At 34.9% G+C, this 23,692-nt stretch overlaps 1 protein-coding gene across 1 annotated transcript in view; it reads left to right on the top strand.

Annotated features, from left to right (window-relative positions):
• The window catches only part of LOC106669197 (probable G-protein coupled receptor CG31760), a 437,919-nt gene extending 417,137 nt beyond the window's left edge, over window positions 1–20,782 (top strand). The window contains exons 8-12 of the mRNA XM_014398513.2: window positions 10,458–10,672; window positions 10,739–10,877; window positions 10,943–11,048; window positions 14,497–14,670; window positions 20,317–20,782. Coding sequence (XP_014253999.2) covers window positions 10,458–10,672; window positions 10,739–10,877; window positions 10,943–11,048; window positions 14,497–14,670; window positions 20,317–20,625 — 943 coding nt within the window. The 3' untranslated portion in view covers window positions 20,626–20,782. The remainder of the gene's footprint in view (window positions 1–10,457; window positions 10,673–10,738; window positions 10,878–10,942; window positions 11,049–14,496; window positions 14,671–20,316) is intronic.
• Window positions 20,783–23,692: the final 2,910 nt, after the last annotated feature.

The following is a 23,692-nucleotide window of genomic DNA, read 5'->3' as shown; positions in this document are numbered from 1 at the left end:
AATTGCTTTTTAACAAAGACGAACAATTTAAAAAAGGCGAATTAGTTTTAAAAATCTCCTTGTTATTAAAAAAAAACACCTATAATAATAATATTACCTTATTGTTTATATAAAATAACACTCAAACATATTCCTTGTTAAATACACATAACCATTCTGAAATAATAAAAACTCAAACGTTTTATCAATTTTTCTATAAACTCCTAAAATCACTGGTCGAAATCAGTATCCGATAAATTAGAGGCAATCTGCTTTTACTCCAGAATCGTTTATCGGCTTAACAAACCAGGAAAACCTTTCGATATAATCTGTTTTCCAGCACAAAGTCACTTCCGTAAAGAAGGTCTTAGAGAGGCTAAAGCCTCAATTGAAATGATCACATGGTGCGTTGAAGACACATAAGCGTTTGAACCTCCAGGTTTAATTTAGTTAATAAGCCATTTTGCAAAAATGACCTAGGAGTTACAGCATAATTAAATGTATAAGATGAAGTATTATCTTTCTTTATGATTTCAAACTTTTATAATGTGAAGTATTTTGATGATGTTTGCAGGCTGTTTTATGAAGCTTGATTGTCTTCCAAGCCAGAAGTTGGCAAAGGGTCAAAACGTGCCTAAAGTGTGATCAAAGACAGAAGGAATAATTGCTAAAAATTTATAATTTAAAAAAATTACAATCAAGGGAGGCCATTTGTCAGTTTAAGACACGTCTTGTTTGTTTTTTAAAATTTTTTTTTTAAATTTTTATTTTACGAGAGTTCACAACAGCAGAGGTTATATCAACCCTCGGGGTGCCGGTGTTTTTGAAAAAAAAAGCCCATTTGTAAGTATGTCGGGTTCGAATGCAGGGCCGCTGGATTCGAACCCGGGACCTTTACCTTACAGTGATGAGCGCCGTGTCAACGCCTAAACCGTTGCGGCCACCGACGTCCCCGACACGTCTTGTTAAATTGCAAACATATGCAATCTGAACTCGCAAAGTTTTTTCGTTTCGGAAGATGGAACTATAGTGAAGACGAGCCTAAATGGGCCGAAACTAAAGGAGTCTTATGTCTCGTGGTCCTTCTCAAACTGGCAATTATATTTCATTCGAATTCGAAGATCTAGGAAAGAAGGTAGTAAAAAGTGAATTATTGAAAGATACATCTACACGATTAAGAGTAGGGCATTTTATGAGACGACTTTGTATATATTCAACATAAATAACTCTTTTAAAAAAATTAAAAAACTCTTCAAGCAGACAAATCCGTGCTTTTAATAAGACGGCCGAGAAAATTATTCCGATATCTCTGATTAAATGTTCAGCAAGCGGAGACATAAATACCAAAAACATTAAGTATTACACATATCGTCTAGTTTTAGGCTAATGTTCTTAAGGATTTTATAGCATTGTGTCATATAATTCCCATATAGAAAAAATTGAAGACACATTGAAAACAGTTAACCTAATTGATATGAGCTATTTCATAAATAGAAATTTTCAATACGCATTGGAAATCGAGGCACTATTTCATGGCCTCCTCTATCATGAGAGAATTGACAGCCCTTGATTATTTCCTTTGACGTCAAATATGAAGCTAGTACATATATCGAACTAGAGCATGCTTTCACAAAATTTCAAAGTTTTAAAAGTTCAACTAGACACAATCTATTTATTCTTAAAACACTAAAACACCTAAGTTTTCGAACCAATTGATACGATGAAGTCAACAAAATATTACATTGTTAAAAATTACTGAATTCATTTTTGACAAGAAAATAATAGGCTAATTTATTTGGTTAAAAATGACTGTGAGAAAACAGTCTGATCATTGTGGCAAATAACACCCTACGTATTTAAGAATAACAGTAATTAAAACGACAATGATTCAAGACACAAAAGATTGATACAAATAATTTCTCAAGCGTTGTGCTTCTTTATTCGTATAATATAAAACAATTTGATAATTCCTATTGCGAAACAATAAAGTTACCAGATATTGTTGCACGTTTTTTAAATTAATATTATTATTGTGTGTACGTGACGATATACTGCTAAAAGCGATCAAAGATGTCCAAAAAACTATCAAGATTGAAATCAACTCAAAAAGCGCCTGGATACGACCTAATTACTGATTAGATTCTAAAGCAATTACCTAGAAAGCCAGTGGTCCGGATGTCGAGGAACCAACGCAGCCTTCAGATTTAGACGTAGACATAAACGTACATTTATTGCCAATAAACGTATGTTTGTGGCAAGGGTGCCAAACATATCCAATATTTTTTTAAAGACACGTAGACATTGTAAAGATTTTTGTAAGCAATTGAGATGTAAGTAGGAGCAGGATATTAAGTGTTCGAATTGAAAGTATGTAATTAATAGAAAGATAAATATACATTTAATATGAAATAAACAACAAAATACAAGTGGCATTTTTTCTTAAATAGGAGAGACCACCGATATTTGGACTAAAGCACTTGTATCAATGATCTATAATAAAAAAGGGGAAAAAATATTACCGATAATCATCATCCCATTTGAATTACGTTTTGAAAATCTTTATGCAAATCATTTTAGACAGATTAATTTTTTTCGGATAATGCGATGGGTATCTCCCCTGAAACTCAAAATGCATTTACAAACATGCATTTATACATACATACTGAAGTAGGTGGAGTGACGATTCAAATAACGTCTAACCTGCAAAGAATTATGTGCGGGCCATATATCAAGCTGGAGAATCATTCTTCGTTGTTGTTGCAGAGTAACATCGTCTAGTAGTTTTGGTAAAACTTCCCTCAAAAATTTAAGTTTGAGTATCTTTAAATTATTTTTGTAGATAAGGCCCATAATTTATTTACGAGAAGTCCATTCTGTTGATTCTATGAAACACCTGATGATGACAAGAGTATGAAATTCTCGGATTTACCTCTGCCCACAATACGACCCTATGGTATGGTATGGTATGGTAATATGGATACTAGGAAGCGGGGTTCGTGCTCCCCAGGCATTGCAGCTTTCTGGCTTATTGTACCTTCCAAGTTCCTTAGTTCAGTGCAATAGACTCAACCCTTCTTACTGTAAGTATCAGGTCATTGATTGTCGCTGGTACAATTTCATTCCATAGATTTTTTTTCGTATTTTAGGTTAAATCTCAATTGAGCTGAAATAATCTGCAAATGGGAGGGATCATCGTTGTATATGCCCATGTTGTGTAGACGTTTTCTCAGATGCCAGAGACCGGTTAGTAGTCCTACCACTCCTCTGACCTTGGCCCTCTCCATTTGCAGTAATGATTTTGCCAGTTTTGGTGAAGGTTGTTTCATCATAAGTTTACTGTGTCTAGCGCCGCTAAAGTTTATCCACTTCTCCTGTTGTTTTGTTTGGATCCATTCCGCGATGGACGATTCTATATTTATTTTTATTATCCCAATCATAGGTTCGGGGACTATGTACGGTCTTGCAGATCCTCCTCTGGCCAGTCCGTCTGCTTTCTCGTTACCCAAAATTCCTCTGTGCCCTGGCACCCAAGATATCAGGTTGTTGTGTTTCCCCAGGTTTTGGAGATTTTGGGTTCATTCACTGACTAATTTTGATGTGATTTTTTTAATTGCTAATGCTTTAATGGCTGCTTAGCGAACAGATCTTATGAGGATTTTTTTGCCAGTGTAACCACTTTTAAGGCTTTCCAGAGCACAAGCGTTAATGGCATTTATTTCTGCTCTAAAGACCGAAGTGAACTTCCCTAATGAGTTTCATTGCTCATGTTTTGGGCTTGTAACAGAAAACACCCGATGCTGTTCCTTCGTTTGTTTTGGAGCCATCTGTATACCAAATCATTATATCTGATGCTCTCCTGTGTTCTTCCTCTCCTTTATAGTCCTTTGAGACTTTATACGATGTTGTAAAGAATGTTTTCGGGATCATATAGTCAGTCCCCATTTCTGAGAATGGCTGTCTGATTTTGTTAATTATGGTTGTATGCCCGAATTGTTTAGTTCCTATCCAATTTGATAGTTTTTGGAGCCTAAATGAGCTTTTCTTAGCCTTTCCTTGTATAAATGTTTCCAGTGGAGATAGGTTTAGCAGAGTTTCAAGTGCGCTTGTAGGGGTTGTTCTCATTGCCCCTGTGATACATAAATTTGCTAGTATCTGTATGCTCCCTGATGATTGAGTAGCTACTTTTTGTTGAGCTTTGGTCCACCAGATTAATGATCCTTAGATTTTTTTGGGTCTTATTATTGGCGTGTATAGCCAATAGGACATTTCCGGTTTTAATCCCCAAGATTTGCCTACGGTTCTTCTTGTGGTCGTTAGGGATATTTTGCTTTCTGCTATAGTATGCTGCAGGTGAGGGTTCTAGGTTAACGTATTATGAAAGATTATTCCTAGGTATTTAACCTCAATACGACCCTATGCATCCTGATAAATCATTGGAAAGGTTTTTTTTACGCTGAAAACAATGGTTCAATCGGATTTTAAATTGGGCAAAAAAATACAAAGTTATGGCAAAAAGTTTGGAAAAAACGCATTTCGTTTAATCATTAGTGTATTAGTTGTTTGTTAATTCTAATAATTTGCTTCTTTACTAAAGTAAACATTAATTAACTTTATTTGTGTCATTGTTTTTCAAACTCTCATTTTGAGAGCAAATCTTAATTCCTCGAAGGAAATAAATTTTACACTAGAACCTATGTGTTTCCGATCAACAGCGAGTTGATATGTACAACTGCTTTATAGATAGTGATGGTATTGCACATCATGCAGTCGAGTTGTACTCCAAGAAGTTTCCTGATCTTCCCAGAGTATATTATTAAGCTCTGGTAACTTAAAGGAATCCTACCATCTATACAGTATCTCATCTTTTAATCCTACGGGACCGACAGATATTTTAGAGTATGGGTGGATCCACCAACTCTCTTTTGTACAGGATGGACGCGGGAGTCCCTCAGGGTAGCATCCTTGGCCCACTACTTTAATTAGTAATATTGCTGACATCCCTTCCCAACCCACATCACTATCCGAATTTACGCTTCTTCTAACTCCAACCCGGTCATACCTGACCGAACCTTCCAGACACACCAAGCGAACAATGGTTCAAAAATGATTCATAACGACCTAAATGTTCCCTTTTTAAACGAAGTTCAAGTCATTCTAATCTCTATGTACAACCAATTCCTCTCGATCTCTTCCTAACCATCCTCCTTGACGTCTATTAAGGTACGAATGATTTATAATTTAGAAGTCCTATCACTGGATTGTTCCCCATTCATGGCCTTTTAGGTTTGGTTTTTATGTTTATTTTAATTACCTCGTTATCTATGTAACTTATTGCGCTTGCTGCAGATTGCTACTGTATTACACCAATACAAAAATTGCTGGCCATAACCTAAACTAGTACATAAAAAAAGAATTGAAATTAAGCCAATAGAGGTATTCACGATGTTTGTAAGATGTTAACTCGTGGTAACTCGAATACAGAAATGTCCAGTAAGATCGTGAACGACCCCTTCTTTTCTTAGCAACATCCCCTTCTTATTATTCCGCAATACGGCGCGTGACGAATGGTAGAACCAAAGATAAAGCTATAACAGTCCTTAAAGGCTTTTTGTTGTTATGGTTTTGTTTTGTGTTAAATTGTAAGATGCCAGAAGTTACTAAAAAAGTAAAATTAATCAACTCTTGCATTCAAAACGTTATCTTTGAACTCAAAAAGTTCTAACAAATGACACGCTTCAATTCGTGCATACATACTTATTTATACCGGTTAGAGAATCCCTAAGAGAGGAGTTTGTGGCAAGAACCATGATGTCCGAACATTACACACTATACAGGAATCTAAATCCTAATGTAAAGTGTGCAAGTTTAACTTGAATAAACAAGTAAAATTTATCTATTCGACCCATCGAGTTGTGAAGTTAAGGGGCGAGTTGCTTAACCTGAACTACAAACCGTACCAAGCTTCTGAAAGAGAAGCATGCTGTCTTTGTAACCTGAAAACAAGGGAGGATATTTTCCATTTTATAGCGGATTGCTCTATTCTTTATGAATATGGAAGATTATTCTTCGGGTGCAGTGTACTTACAAGAAAAGAATTTTTAAGTTTGTTGGATGGATCCAATTGGGCTGCATTGGTGGAATACACCAAAGCAGCCTGGATATATAGGAAAGAATATATTGACGGATAACATTGTTTTTACTATTATTTGACGTTATTATTATTTTTTAGTTCTTTTTTTTATTCTTCTGGGTAAACTTATTTCCCTCCTTACTTTTATTCTTGTTTATCCTTATTTCGTTTACTTAATCTATTTTTTCTAGGATTTGTGGCATTTAACTAATTCTTTATATTAGTTTTTATTTAGTTATTTATGTTATTTCGAGAAATTTGTACTTTTGTAAACCATTTACAATAATTTATAATCAGAGAGGTTTATATTATTTTGCAGTGTATAAAATTAGTTATTTATTTTATTTATATATTTTATTATGATTATCATTATTACTATTATTATTATGTCCTCACCGCCTACCGGCAGACGGAGAATCCATGCCGTATTGTTTATTTTTTATTGAGTACATTTATGTTCACTTTATTATAAATTTGCTTACAAATTTAATAAACTATTTTAAGAAACTACACTCCTTTGGATAATTTTATTAATTTTGTTAAATCTATTTTCGGAAATATATTTGTTTTCAATTGGCAACACACCCTCGGACATTTGTTCACCTTGCAATTGAACAAGTCCTTTTTAGTTTAAACTTTGTGCGTTTTAGCGGAATAAGCGAATGTTTAACATCCCTGTTTAATTACTAGGCACAGGGGTTCTCTAACGAAGCGTGGATTACCACACTTGTAACTACAAGGCGTCTTCATCAGGGGCAGTGTTGTCCTATTAAAAAAAAGGCTGCACTTTAGTAGATTGTTAATCAATAATTTAAATAGAAGCTTTCCCGTTATTTTCACGCGGCCTTTTGTAATAATTAAACTAACTATATACTATCAGATCATGTTCTTCTGCAGCAACGACAAAGAATGATCCTCCAGTTTTTGGATGCCCCGCACACAATTCTTTGCAGGTGAGACGTCACTTTCGGGATAGGTGGATCGGGCCATGAGGTCTTATTTGTTGGCCTCCTCGCTCACCCGATTTGACTATTTTCTGTGGGGCCATTTAAAAAACAGTGTCTACGCCAATCATAACCCAGCAACCTCAGTTGAAGAATGCGGCAAAGGATAGAAAATGCTTGTGAGTCCATCTCTTCTGACTCCATCTCCTTTGAGCACCGGTAAAGATTGGTTAAAAAGAGCAAATCTTGGAATCTTTACGCAAGGCTAAACATTTCGAACATAAAATGTTATTAATTGAATTAGAAATTCCACGGATGGGGGTGGGAATCGAATCCATTGCCGCGGGGCTCACAGAGACAAAGTCGGAAACACAAACTATTCGGAATTGGAGTTAAACACAAATATTTGTATTTTTTACTGTTATATTGTTATTTATTAAATTCACTAATTTCGTGGTCCGCTTGACCAATTAATACACTACAATTAATTAAGGTTTTTAGTTGAGATGAAAAATGGCAAAAAGGAGGGAAAACTCATAAGGTCGGGTTGAGATAGGAAGTTGATGTCCGAGTGGATCGAGGTCACGATAGCTCAAGTGGTAGAGCAGCGCGTATCTAGCCGAAGATCGTGGGTTCGAATCCCGCTCGTGCCATTAGCTTTTTTTCATCTCAACTAAAAACCTTAATTAACTGTAAATTATTATTTATGTTCCGATGTTTTACCTCATCTGAACAATACGATCTTAGATAAACAGAAAGATAGAAACTTTTATTTACAACAAAAGAAAAAAGTCTACTACTAAAAAGAAATTTGTAAGTATATACAAAGATGGATTAAAACTGTCTGTCGGAGGTTGTTGCTGTTATCATAAAAACAATACGTAAATTTAAAAAAAAAATAGAAGCTGGCAGGTACATAAAAAAACAAAGCAATACAAAGTACAGAATAGTAAGTAATTAAATAAAAAAATTCAAAATTGAAACTGCCTTTGGAGAGCAAACCAGAGATGAAGTGTGTCGTCTCAGTATTCATAATTAAATTGATGGACTAATTCAAATCCGTACGTCCGTGCATGGTGTGCGTATTCGATTAATCTGTACGGAGCAAATTCACCATCCAAATATATTTAATTAGGAGATCCTTAATTAGCACAATATTACAACACAAAACTAACGTAATTCCCCCAGTACTGTGGATTCCGCTATACAGTGAAAAACTGTTTCCAAAACGTTTCTACGGAGCAAACAATTCAATGATCATAATATGACTCAAATAGTCTGACAATAATTTAATCTAGAACTTAATAAAAATTAAGGCAATATTCTTGAAAATATTAACCGTTTCCCTCCCACAGAAGGATATAACTTTTTTTTACTATCATTTACAATTCAATTCTACGAACCTCTTACTTTCCCCTACTATGTAAATATTCCGTAATCACTCTAATACCTAAACCCCACAAACAGACCTCTTTTTAAACCACCAAATACCCATCCTAGATTTACGTACAGTTCATTCCTTCACCAATTTGGTTTCCGTTCTTGTCATTCCATGATTCAGCAATGTTTCAGGGTTGTTCACTTCATTTCCTATTCTTTAGAGACAAGAGAGTACTGCTCGGGTGCATTCTTACACATGAACTAAGCTTTTGACAGGGCCTCGAACCCGGGAGTTGTGTTCAAACCTAAGCAGTTCCTACCCACTCCTTATTCCACATCCTAACGAACATATCGTTGCTTTAGAGTAAAGCCTAGTACGCACTGAGACTCTTTGAATCGATTCGTGTTGCGGGGCAGAGTCGGGGCTGCGTAGATTCATTGTTGCGATGCAGCCCCGACTCAGCTCCGCGATAAAGCACCGTGTCCAGACCAAGATTCAGTTCACATCCATCAGTGCCTGCGAAAATGACGGAGGAAATCTCTCAGGAATTTCCCTTGCTCTTTTTTGCATTGTACGTAGTGAATCCAATCGGAGGTGCATTAAAAAACGACCAAAAAGATGGTGTGAGTTCGACAAATATTTCACGGCCGGAAAAATCTTTTGGACACGTTGAGATTAAATGATGGCGCAGGGTTCAGAAATTTTTTGAGGGTGTCCCCGACCGATTACGAAATCATTTTAATGAAAGTTGGCGGTCAAATTTCCAAGAAAGATACCAACTTTCGGGAATCTTATCTCTCCGGCAGACAGATTAGCTGCCATTCTCCGGTTCCTAGAGAGTGGAACTCGTATACAAGCCTCATGTCCACCTTCAGGATTTCAAAACAAACGGAACTGTCCTTTTAAAGTGTGTATTTTTTTCAATTTCGACGACGGAATTTTTGGGCTAAACCGTTCAATGTTTGCTTTCCAATTTCCAATTTCTGTATTCCGTGAATGATACATCCCACAAACACCGATGGGAATGCATGTCTTCGATAAAATGTAATGTCAACTCGGTACTCCACAACATACCTTTATACAAGACACTGTCAAAATCTTCAAGAAAACACTCACCACAACGTCAACTAAACAAATGAAGCAAGAGCGCTTGTTCCGATTCACGTCCGCACTAGGAAAATTTTGCGCAACATTGAGTCAAAGAATCCCACATCGGATGGGATTTAAAAGAATCCGAAAATGCTAGCCCGCAACACACCAGGGGGCAGCCCGAACTCAGGCTAGACGCAGCCGAGACTCTCCGAAGATTCAAAGAGTCGACTCAAAGAATCCCAGTGCGTACTAGGCCTAAGGTTAGCAATGAGTTATATGAGACATGACCGAGCGAGGCTGACGTCCCGCAAGGCAGCATTCTCCCATCCGTATATACGATTTATATCTGCTGATACATCCCAACACCATCCTCGGAACCTACGCTGACAATACTGTAATTTTATCTCCTAACTTTGATCCTACCCAAGCCATGTTCAGTATCCACGAACAACTTGAGCCCATTGAAGAATAGAGCAAAGCGTTAACGATGAAACTGAACAAGTAAAACCCTTAGGGCTATACTTATACAGTAGACTGACGTAGAACCCTAACACAACGGTCAACTAAATAGACGATTTGGACAACTACGAAAACTTTTAGGACCGAAATCAGACATGACGATAAAGAACAAACTAACTCTGTAGAAAACATTATTTCGACCTATTTAGACATAATGATATGGGGTTTCGCCAAGACATCTAATTAACGTCCAACGAATCCAAGCATTCCAATCAAAATCCTCCGAAGAATTCCCCATTCCCTTCGTACAAATAAACATTAAAAAAAATTAAAAGGTTTCAGCTAAGCACTTTTTCATCATCAAGCTACAAAAATTAAGATAACCCATTATGTGTAATTGTTTCAGTGGAAAGAAATTTTCAACGGCAAGACACCTGAAATTCCCATTCGCTAATTGTAAGTATTTTTCCAGGATATCTGTAATTTTCCGAGTGAGGTCGGCCAAAGCGGTTAAAATAACAGATCTTGACTTGATGAAAAGACTTGGCATGATAGTTGCCGTTTTCACTGTCCTCCTTGTCATTAGGACCCTGGTTGCTCCACCGCTGGCCATTGTCGCAAGGACGGCAGACGACTTGAAAGCTTACCTTTGTCAGACCGATTGGTGGGATCATTCCTTTACAACTTGTAAAATCAAAAAATAATCTTTTACCATAAATAAATCGGTTTTAAACCAATTATAATTGATTTTAGTGGAAGTGCTATTTCTCGTATGGGGCATTCGACTGTGCATTGTTGTGAGAAAAGCGCCTTCTGAATTCAATGAAAGTCGATTTATTTCAATGGCCATCTACAACGAATTCTTGCTCTCTCTATTCCTCAACATTTCTATGTAAGTATTATATAAAAACTATTAATTATTGACCAGAGCTATTATTATTTTTATTTAATTTTTAGGTTATTCCTTCAATCGCCAGCCAATCCGGATTTGCTCTATATAATATTTTTTTGCCATACTCAACTGACTGTCACGTTATTGTTGTGTTTTATTTTTGGAAGCAAGGTATTAATAGTTTTATTAACACATATTTCGTATTAAAACTATTTTTAATTAAAAAGATTGTGACTGTTGCATGAACAATAAATATACTCTTCCTGAAAAAAGGAGATCAGTCGAATAACTTTTACAAATTGTGAAAAGTTAATATTTGAGTATTTAGTCAACATCAGTCCTGATGGTGCTTCAGATATCCAAATTGGACATAAGAGAATTTCAATATACAATTTTTTTTATTTCTCGAATCGTTGATTTCTAATCTTTTTTAATTTTACCTCTGGAAAACCTCACAAAACACCATGAAATCCCTCTTGTCACATTATTCTTTAGGTATCAAACCTTTTCAGGACAAATTGGAGATCGCAAACTCATGCTATGGAAATTGGGAAAAAAACGTATTATTCGTACGTATTTTATTCGACGCTATCCCTTTGGATTGCGACGTAAGCATTCTTACAAACCTCCCTCAAACATATTGTTACCATTGTAAAGTTTAAAAATCTAATAATTGTGAACGGCTTTTTTCTTTCTTTGTCATTTACAATATCAGGATCCTTCGACGGAAAAAATAATCTGTGAAAAACAGAACACTGTATTTCAACGTTTTCAGATAAAGAGAGCTTGGTCATCAAAAAGAGTGGCTTCTCTCGTCAGATTCTTATCAAAACTTCTTTGCTTTAACTTTGTTTTTCGCGAACGAGTCTCGTATCGACTTGTTATCGTAATACAGATTTGGTAAAGGTGTGAATCTTCTTACCTTTGTTCGTGGCTTCATGAATTAAGTAATTTCAGAGAAGAGAATAGTCTGTATTGTCAGTAGATAATAATAATTTCATTTTCGTAAATTAAATTTATCTTTTTTTGACAATCGAAATTGACGGGCTTAGAATTTTTAACTATTGTTAAAACACACTTGGTTCGAATAGTGATTTTAAATCTCAACGTTAAGAGAGTAAAGGTTAAAAGTTAGAAAGAATGTATCTTGTGTATCGCGATATTGGTCTATTTTGCAACATCCATATTTATCTAGAGCTCAGTAAAGCTTAAGGCTTTTTTCCAGATCCAAAAGCTTTATTTAAGGCTCAAGCGTGTATTCCAGGAGTAGAAATCAAAGCCACTGGTCTCCGTAGCGTCAAAGGGCATCTTCCGCAGTTTTTTTTTCTACTTTTAGGACGAGGCAGTAAGTGGATGTAAAAATGCACTTGAGTTTCTACAGGAAACCCTAGGGCTACACTCAACCTCACGTCTAGGGAAGCACCCATCTGCTAAAGAATGATGCGATGATGTCCACCACTCTGTGACACTATTGAATGACAAAAGTTAATGTTAAAATGAGTCGGCTTCTTTACGACCTTTCCACGAACAGTATTGATCTATTCACAGAAGTAGACTGCATATATACCATCGGAGGTCATGCTCTTCTGTTTTTTCTTTTTCGTGGCAATATCTGCACAGGCTTGTTACTGCTGCTGCGAGTCTATGCATATACCTCCGGAATCTGCAGCATCCAGTTAACAGTCCAAAATTGTAGTCCAAGCCCAATATCTGTTGAATGGTAGAGTAATGTCGACTGAAACGGAATGGGATGGAATGTCTTTAACTTTCAACGATCGGATATAGTTGCTTTAGAAGGGATCTTTCCAGTTTGCCATATAATGATAGTACTCCGATAGTACAATATGTCTTAATGAGATGTGAGGTTTTAAATGCTTGGGAATGGGTTTCACGAATAACATTTTCCATTGGATTGGGATGTAAGTAGTTCCAGGGTTATAGCTAATTAGGATTGTAGGGCTGTTTATTACTTAACGCACCACGAACAGTATTGGTTTAATGTGCTAAGGACGTTTCTGTATGCCTCAGTCGTAGAATACCTAACCATTTAACTGAGGGCTTATTCTGAGCCCAATGGTTGATACATCTTTTACCCTTTGGACAGCAAATTTATAGACCAAAACGAGTTACGGTGTGCTGATCGAGCATACCTTAGCTAATGTATCAACCTCTTACATCTTTTCTTCTCCAAATAGTCGGAAATTCATCCGGCATAGTCCTTCATACTGACTAAGTCTGCACAATAAAACTTCTATCCAGCGTCATGGATATGCCTCCGGAGTTTATAGTGTCTAGTCAGCAATCATGGTATAATTGTAGACTCGTCTTAATTTTAGTAGTTGTTTCTGCAATGTTTTTTTAATGGGCCTTTTTCCATGACTCTGTCCTAGAATACATTACCATTGAACTGATACTTATTATTAACTCATTGCCTGACATATCGCAGGCAATTAGGATTGCAATTTGGTATACCACAGAACGCACTGTTACCCAAACAAGGAAAATTTTGTTGTTTTCTTCAGTATATGTCGGGGCCAGTATGCAAGCACAAACTGCTCTGAGCTTTACTACCGATGAGGTGCTTTTAGTGCCGTCTGGCTGTCCGACTTTTGTTCGTAATACCCAGTCTCCTCCTAAAAGGGAGTGGAATATTGCCCAACCCAGATACATCGGGCATTAGCTGGGATCCATTTCTACTGTCACATTAAAAAAATCATTCACTTCCTTTCAGTACAAAATTAAAGGATTACGTCTTCAAAATGATAACATAAACGTTGAAAATATATTTCATTGTGTACAAAGATGACCTATTATCCCACCTTCAAGAAGGAAAAATAATAAGATTGTGTATAAATGAAAATGCTGTTATCTGATAAATGTTTTTTTCATGATAATTGTTTTAAGCAAGCACTCATCGTTAATGTTTATAAAAATATAAACAAATAATCACTTAGGTTGCAGTTAAGCTGGACGCACCTAGTTCGGTTGGGGGCTTTGTGAAAGTCCGCACACTATGTAGGAACCGCTCTCGGCCGCGTGGGTCGAATTTGTCCCCTCCATCTGACCAGCGATGCGGTTTAGTGTTTATTTTGTATTTGCACTGTCCCACGTGACAATAATTGTATCCATAATAAATAGTGGCGACGAGGAAATTATTTTTCTGGTCGCGTTCGTAGAGTTGGAAGAGGAGGAACAAAGGCTGAACCGAAAACGAAAAGCATGGGTACATGAAATAAACACGAAGCGTTTGGAAAATATCACCATTATTTTATGGAAATGATCTTGTTTTTAAACTTATCTTGAAACAATGCTACTACTATTCCAAAAAGCAGGGTAAACAAAGCAACACATTGGCTTTTCCAATATGGCGTCCGAGAGCAGCAGAATATACACCGCGCCGCAGCTCCGGCTTCCAGAAGCCTGGCAACTTCTCCAGCGCCGACCTAGTGTGCGGGGTTACATTCATTTCAATGTATTTTTCTTGGGGTCGGTTCCGCGCCGCGCCACCCCACCGACCTAGTGTGCGCCCAGCTTCAAAGTGTATTGAATTAGTTATGTTACTTGGAAAGATTTGTTTTAAAATTATTTAAGAAACAATGTGTTAATTAATTGATTTTAGGCGTACATGGTGTTCAAAGGACATGGCAAATCCGATGATACTTTTAATACGGCGCCCAAAGTACATACTACTAAATTCCTAAATAAACCACGGTCTGGGAATTCGCAATACGCCGTTTCTACGAATTCGTCTACAGCCGGCCCGGAAATTAAATTGACGGAGCAAGACATACAAGTAAGTACAAATGAGAAATTATTTAGACCTGTGGTCAATCCACCTTGTAAGTATTACTTCGTATTATGTTTATATATATATATATATATATATGTTTTATATAAAAATAGGTACAATCATCTTTTTTTTTTAAATTGGGAACCCTTCACATATGATTGCGTTTGTCATAAACCATTTGATCCAGCTGAACAACTTTTAAAAATCGTGCTTGTTAATGTTTGACGAATAGTTGTAGCAAACAGAATTTTCCTAAATTAAGTATTTTTAATTTGACAAGAAGTTTAAATTTGAAAAATTATTTATACATTTTTGTAGTTGCAAGAATCTGATTGACCTTATATGTATTGGGATGTCTGCCAAATGCTAATTCCCATCGAAATAATAATAATAACAATAATGTGTGAAGTTTATGGGCCGACAAACGGCTGAGGTTTGGCTTCTTTTTCTGGGTATTCTAACGTATTTTTCAACTTGCGGCCATTTAAGTCAAAACCTCGCTTTACTCGATTCTGTCCGGATAGTTTACGTTCTGAAGCTCTCAGTAAGTTGGAGTCAATAAAGGCAGAAATGCCACGGAGTCGCCAAAAAATGATCAAAAGCTTCAAAATAATAAGTATGAGGCAGGTACAAGCTGAAGGTTTACCTTCCACAGGGCGGTTTAAAAAAAGTTTTGAATAAAACGATCAACAAAATAAATTGGGTTTGTTTTTTTAATATATTTATGAAATCCCAAAACAGTTCAAAGAAAATATATTTAAGATAAGAATAAGAAATATATGCTTATACTCAATTCTTCTAAAGCTATAAAGCCATGATCGATAAATTAAATAATTTTAAAAAATGCTCCTCATTCTCGTGTTCTTTTTTTAAACACCATTTAAATGCAGGAAAGCCTGATTTTTTTAAATGTATTTATTTAGATTGGCAAACGGGGTGAAGTCACTTATCATGTTACTGAGTGGTGGTAACGACAAAATTCAAAATTGAGCGGCAATCGCTGAAGCGATGGCATCGGAATGTTGAGGATGATGTAAGAATTACCGCTCTTTTTTCCAATATGTTCATCGCACGCTCAGTAACTGTGTGAGTTAACTCTTTTCATTAGCTCGTTAGCGGAGCCCCATTTCTACTGGTAACTATTTAAAAGAACTCTTCGACATTATTAACCCTAATCAAGGGAATTTTTTAATGAGAATCAGCGATGTCAACCAAGCCTAATCTCGCCGATTATCCGCTCTTTTGTTCAATACTTTGTCGTAGCAGTCATTTCTACAATGATAGTTTGATGTTATCAAAAATGTAGCTATTGAGAAGCGATTCTGATTTCTAACAAGTATAGAAACCATATAATTGAGAAATGATCAATACTGATTGAATGTCGTGCAACAATACTGTTTCGTTTTATTAAAAAAAAGTACTGAGGATCAATAATTCTTCCAGACTACCTTCTTAAATATAACTCATATAATAGCGCATATAAGGAAAAAAATTAAAACTCCCTTTTAAAAATTAAAAAAAAACCTCTAAAACTGTTATATCATTATCTTTTGTCAATCATAAAAGACTAATTGTCTTCTTAAACAGTAAATGGATTTTAATGGGACGTCTAAATGGAATTGTGTTAAAAACATTTTTCCGACGTGAGAAAAAGATGAGAAAGAAAATCGGGCTTTTCCCTAAACGGCTCTACTTAAAAAAAACCTTTACTGGATTTCTTTTTTCCCAATCTGGAGGCGTGCTGTCACTTCGATGTCAACCTCATGACACCACATTGAACCGCCATTCTATCCAAGGGATGCCAATAAATCCCGCAAGTTTATATCCTAGCTCTATACTAAAAAATTTAAACGGGTGGGAGAATCTGAGACCATTAATTTATTATTACTTTTTACAATTGAACAATTAGGCGTGTAATAAACATCCTGTTTCCTTGATTATATTGATATTAAATTTTACCAAAGGCCAAAAAAAAACTCATTTTTTTTGTAATAGTTAATTAAAATGGTGACTGCATGGATGGAGTGATAAAACGAGAAAAACTTATAAATACTTTGTTAAATGTAAACAATGTTTGTAAATCCCAGGCCCTGAAGATGATCTCAATAAAGATCGAAACGTTGGCACGATAAAGAAAATGTTTTTCTGAAACCTACATCACACCAGACCGCATCTCACGATTTCTGAATACTTATAAATACAACTGAATACGCCTGTGTGAATAAAGCATTTTGTAAAATTTAGTAATTATTATACATAATAAATGGCAAGGGTTCATAAAATTTTCATTTAAATTTCTAATTGAATTTAAAAAATAAACTATATTATTTAACTTTATAAGGTAACTAGAAAAGTTGGTGAAGTTTTTCATTTGTTATTGTTTCATTTTTTCATTTGTTAATACGGTTAAGCAACGGTAGAATGATTAGGTGATTACGTCAAGTAATGCCAAGGAGATAATGCTTCAGTTCATAAAGAAAAGGTGTCACGGTAAATTATGAAATACTTTATTTCTCATAGCTTCAAAACCTCGTACGAATTCAAAATCATTGCTTCTGGGATTGAAGCTAGACTACGGTCTGGTAGCCTTTCTGTCTTGAACGACGTAGTTATGGAACTTGATTCGTGTCAAACATGTCAAGGGCTTGCCAAAATCTTCAACGTTTAGCGACCGTGGTATTTGGTTACCTTCTGTTATGAGTAGAGCCGATGGTCGATGCAGCATGAGTCGGTATACACGGTAGCAACCGTAGGGACTGGTTCAGCATGCAGCCACGTCGGCTGTCGGGAGACTTATCTGCGAGTTTTTAGATATAGCTAGTGATGACGGCTTGCCCCATTAGTATGAGTTGAGAACTAGATTCGTCTCAAAGGGGCATACGATGTGAGGCCAACTTTCTACAAACGGTTAACGAATCGTTTGTGTTGATAAAGGCCTTGCCAAAACATCTTGTACTTCATTTACGATTTGGCGGGGGACCATATTTATGTCCTCCCTTAGCGTCGTAATGCGCTGAGTTCTACTACCAGGCCTCCAATTGGCACTTCCAGTCTCTCAGAATCGGGTTTAAGACCGGGCTGAGAAAGGCCACTGCCTCTGCGATATCTACTTGCCGGTGACTTCAATGACTCATTCTCACAATAATATAGCGAACGTCTAATGATGATGTCTTTTCATTGCTAAAGGGAATGCCACTGGATTAAAATAGTGAAAAGACGAGAAAATGTGTTTGTTTACAAAATGAGTAACGTTTATGTTTACTATTCTTAAGTAAATCCGTTATTAAAAATGCGGATTAACACTGTATCTTCCGTAAATAAATTTAAAGCGGAATAGAATATAACGTTGAAGTGTTTCTTGTTTATTTTTTTCGTTTTGTAGATTTAATCTTTATTCTTCTTACTTATAATAGCCTAATCTAAACATTCCTGAGACAGACTGAAAGAAAATAAATAATTCAAATTTAATTAAAATTGTAATAACGTTAGATATGTATATACAACATATAAAATTCAAGGGTTTTACTAATTTTGAAATGGAACTCAGGACATCGGTGATAAAAAATTCGCCCCCGGCAAATCCACCGGCCCAAAAATGCCTTGTTATTATTATTATTAATTTTTAAATTTTAATTAATTAATTTTTGTACAATGAGAATTCTTATTTAAAAGGTCTAAACGCCGCTTTAAAACGAATAAGAGTTGTTTTTTATAAAAAAAAGTTTTTTTTTTCTACTTTACTCTGGAAGCTAAATTAGATTTTCTGGAAGCTAAATTAGATTTTTGTAACTTCTTATAATATCTAATCTCATTCTCTTCAATCTAGCATATTATTTTCTTATCCTAGATACATATGCAAATCGAATGATATATCTATCGAGAAATATGTGCACAACAAAGGCATAAACACTTATTTAAAATTGACGATCGTCTAGCAAGTTAATGACTTTTTTTACGAATTAAATTATTTCATAAAATCTTCTTCCTCTCAAAGCAAAATTTACATCTCGAGAGCAAATTATGACCGCAATTCAAGTCAATCCTCAAGTGTAGAAGAATGGTGTTTCAGCAATTAGCAATTTGCGCAAATTTTCGGATTATTTAGCATATTTAAATTAATTGAAAAGACGAGATTTTATATTATCGACATATTTATTTAGAAATCGTGAGATGCGGTCTGGTGTGATGTAGGTTTCAGAAAAACATTTTCTTTATCGCACTTTGAGCCCTGAAGATGATCTCAATAAAGATCGACACGTTGGCACGATAAAGAAAATGTTTTTCTGAAACCTACATCACACCAGACCGCATCTCACGATTTCTAAATAAATATCGATTAACGGTCACTAATCACCACACATTATCTACATATTATATAAAAATGTACATATTTTATCATATTTAAAATGAGCGGTTATTGAAGCGATATCTTCAGAATAAAAAAAATTCTTATCATACACCTCTCCAGTACTCAAATTTTCTGGTGGGGAAACCCATCTTCAACGGTATTTTCCGTTGTGAATTTGTAGATAATAGAGTACTTTCAACTTTTGTCGGCCTCTGTGAAGATGTAATTGTATCCATCCCTTACTTGTTCCCAGAAGAACGGCTATACAATTAATCATACGTCCCCAGATATTTTCCGAAAAAAAAACCTTTTTATTAAAGGCTTATTTTGTGTGTTGTTTTTTTAAAACATTCACATGTACGTTTTAAATTTAGCTAATTGAAATCAATCAAAGCTAATTAAAATCACCTATAAATTGTTGAGTATTATAAACCTAATATCAAGGGCTAAATAAAATGTAATTTTTTTTTCGTTTATCATTGTTTTTGCGTTTAAACCAGTAGTGCGCGAATTAATTATGTTTTAAAAATAGTCCAAATTTTCACCAAATCCTAATGCATACAAAGAAGTCAATTTAAAAAAGAATTGTTATCTGTCTTAGTTTTACGGAACCTGTCAACAACATACACCTCCAGGCACGCTAAGCACCTAGGGTTAACCCAATTAAAACAATTTTAAAAACTTATGCATTAAACAATGGTAAATTATGCAGATTAAAAAATGCGAAACTCTGCAAATATTTTTTTAAATTATAAAGCTTTATTAATTTTGTGGGGAAAATTAGGTTTATTTTGTTCTGAGATTTTCTTAAAAACAGTTTCTACATACGCTCACTTTATATATTGTGTATTTACGCCCTAATTGTTCTTTTAATGATCGTACATTTGAACAACATCCCATTTTTGTTGGTTGTCTACTATTATTTATGTGGCTGTAAATTCTTGTCTGACCCTAAGTCTAACTCCTCTTGACCTAACCTTACTTGTACTCAACTTAACCTAACCCAACCATTTCCAACCATGCCCTACCCATGACCCATTTTTGTCTCAATTTTTTTTTTCGTCCCGTAGACCCCGCGTTCGTGGGTTCGATTCCCGCCGTTGCCTCTGGCCTTTTTTCACGATACTCTTCCCCCCAAAACGAATACGCATAATAACATTTTCATTGGCCAATATGCAAAGAACATAAAGCCATTAAAATAAAATTTTAAAAAAACCGTATTGCCCCAATTAAGTATGTTTAAAAAATAATCAACAATTTTAATAAACACAAATGTATTAATGCTGTGATATTTTTTACAGGAGGAATTCAAAAGGTTGTATGTTCAACTGGAGCATTTGAAAGAAAAAAACATGCGGCACGGCAACAGGCATTTGGCTGCAAAAATAAGTGCAATGCAGGAGGCTGGAAGGCTGGAGAAAGCGAACGAAGAAGACGAGAAACCCGGCCAGAAGATTGAAAAGTGGTGTTTAACAGCTGCCAACTTAGAAAGCAAAGTACCTCTGCCTGTGATATCAAAGCCAGAAGATATGTCTGAGACTTCTGGCCGTTTGGCGATCCTCCTGAATCTCGATGAAAAGAGTCAATATACACAGGAGGTCACAGTTTGATACTTTCTTAGCTCTTATTGTTTCAAGACGAACGTCTTTCAGTGAAACACTCGACAAAGTTTCAAGCCATATGGACCTTCCATCTTGAATGTTAAGAAAAATCTCAGGGTTCAAGATTATTAGTAAATCTGCAATAAACTCTTCGAAATAGTAATTTTTAAATGTGCTTTCTTCAATTTTTCTTGTGTAATTTTCTTATTTATTGATACATGTAGGCTAAACACTTTTCTTTGGAAAATTATGTTTATCTACAAAAATTAGAACCTTTGTGTTTTAATCTAAATTAACTTATGGTAAATGATTGATACAAAGTTTGATGATATTTTGTAAATTTATACAATCTTTTTTTTAAGAATCATTCGATACAGTTTTTGGTTAAAATGTTTTTTTTTTTTTTTTTTTTTTTTTTTTTAAATGAAAAAAGAACAAATGTCATAGCAATGAGTCAATGAACAAAACTGTTGTTCATTTAGAAAACTTATATTTGTAAATATCCCTTGTATATATTAAAGCAAAAAGTATTTGTGTTATATTCATACAAAACAATAACTTGAATGATCTCTTTTGTTTATTTTTTTATTTTTTATTTGTGTGTAAATACCTTAGAATCGAAACACTGAGTGTAATATCATAATTGTAATGCTGGAAATGATAAAATGGTGTCAACCATAGGTACGACTGTACTTAATAACACAAATAAAATTGTTTTATAATAAAGTACGTAACAAAAATAATAAAGGTGTTAACTGTTATAAACTCAAAGTTAATAATTTTGAATTTCAGTGTTAGAAGTATTGACCACTTTTTCAGTCATGAATTTTCTAGATGATGATATGGTCTTGGAAAAAAATACAGTTGTTACTGCCAAGCTTTCAACCTATTTTAAGGTCATCTTCAGGGCAAAACAATCATAAATATGTCTAGATGGACCTAAGTTTTATTACAAGCGATCTCAAATTTTCTTTAAGACCGACTCAGTCCTAACATTGCCAAGGACTAAGTGTATTTAATATTGTTTTGCCCTGATGATGACAAAATAGGTAGAAAGCTTGGCAGTAAAAAATATATTTGCTTTTGTCTCCAAGACCATACTTTGATCTTGAGTGTTTGTGAATAATTTTGAAGCTATGTGTTGTAGCTTAAACCTAGATAATAGTAATTATTTTTATCATCTACATATTTATTAATTATTATGTATTTAAAAAGTAATACAACCTATATATGTTAAATCAAGACTGGCTACATTGTTATATCTTCCACTATCTAAAGTATGGTAGAAAATTTTTTTTTTAGCTGTTTGTATAGTGGTTCAATTGTAAATACAGTTTATTTATCTTTGTAAAAATATCCACATCTGCTTTGTGTCACATAGTGATTTAAAACTTTAAAAACATTATAGGATACTCTTGTATGTTTTGTAAATTATTTTTTACCTATTCAGATTCTTCCATTGTACCATTAATTAGTAAGAATAATTGTGATGTATTTTATTGTAAAAAAAATGTAGGGTTTATTATGTACATTATATACAAAAATAAATAAATGAAATATTTCTTCGGGGTCTAAGAAGTAGTCATGTGCTACTAGTATATAAAAATGGCATGGGGATTTAACTTTGATGTAGGAATATATTGATTAAATTATTATGGAATCACAGTGTACAATAGTGTAAAATAATTGTTCCAAATCTTTTACAAGTTACAGTTTTATGCTTGTAACTGAATACAAACAATTATTTTAGTTTTCATCATTGTTGATTTCAGTAAGNAATTGTTCTTATTGTTACATGTTAAAAGTAAAATGAATATGTATTCAATAAAGTCCTTAGAGTTGTTATTCGGGTATAATTATTGCACGATGTGACCTTTGTCATTATTCTGTTTCTTGGTCTCTTAGAGGTTATGTCTCTCTTTCTTTTAATAATCATAAATTATAAGGCAATACAAAAATCTCCTTGAAAAATTTATAAAAAAAAAATCAATGCCTATCTGCCCCATTGCAGCAATGGATACCACTTCCACCCTTACATATTTATGTACAAAAAGTGGCTTTTGGGTTTGCTAACAGACTCCTGAAATACAAGGAAATAAAGTCTCTCCTGGAACCACTAAAAAATTTTGAGAAGAATTAAGAGAAATGAGATGGCTATTACAGCACCTGACAATATGAGAGAAAAACTTAACTTTTAAGGCCCTTACAAGAGGTCTAGTTGAGAGAGAACTTTGGAAGGTAGGTAGCTGTAAGTTTCAGGAATTTCAGGCCCTAATATGTTACACAGATGGATAGAAGAGAGACCAGCGATTAGGTGTAGGGGTAAAAATTCCATACTAAAAAAAGGTTAAAAAGGCAACTAATAATAACAATTGTCCAAGCTGAGGTCCATACAATACAACTGTGTACAGAAGCTAATAAAGAAAAATATGAAAGGTACACAGATTGATACTCTCAGACAATCAGACAGCTATATATGCACTAAATGTACATGCTTTCAATTACAAACTTGTCCGGAAGTTCTTAATTGCCTAATGGGTCTAGGAAAACACAGCATGATTACCTTAAAGTGGGTTCTGGAACATGAGGGTATAGAAGGAAATGGAACAGGCTGACCAACTAGCCAACAAGCCTGTATCTCAGCACGCAGGGTTTGAGAAAAATGATAAGCCTCTATACTGGCCACTGCCCTCTTAACTCCACGTAAAGAAGATGAGGAAACACAGAGACAGAAACATGCGACTCGGTTAGGAGAAACTGGTACCTTCTGCACATTTCTTTTGGTATGTGAAGTATTACCCTGGTTACAGTACAGCCACTTTGGTAAGGCAAGTCTCATACCAAAAGAGATGCTCGAAGGCTCACTGAGGAATGTGCTTAGTCTTATAGGAAAAAGTGCATTTTCAAAGATATGGTTATCCTCATTCCTTAAAAGAAGGTTAATTTGAGCACACCTTAGTGTTTTTAGTGCCAGGCTTTATTTACTTTATATATCTATTGACCATTATGACATTAAGAATGTAAGTAGACCTGTATGCATTCAGGCGATTATAACAAAGGTCTTTGATAAATTACT

Source organism: Cimex lectularius, unplaced genomic scaffold (genome assembly GCF_000648675.2).
Source record: "Cimex lectularius strain Harlan isolate CLEC.00 unplaced genomic scaffold, Clec_2.1 scaffold28, whole genome shotgun sequence".
Classification (NCBI taxonomy): Eukaryota; Metazoa; Arthropoda; class Insecta; order Hemiptera; family Cimicidae; genus Cimex; species Cimex lectularius.
Note: the sequence above shows the minus strand (reverse complement) of the source record. Positions and strands in the feature narration are given on the sequence as shown.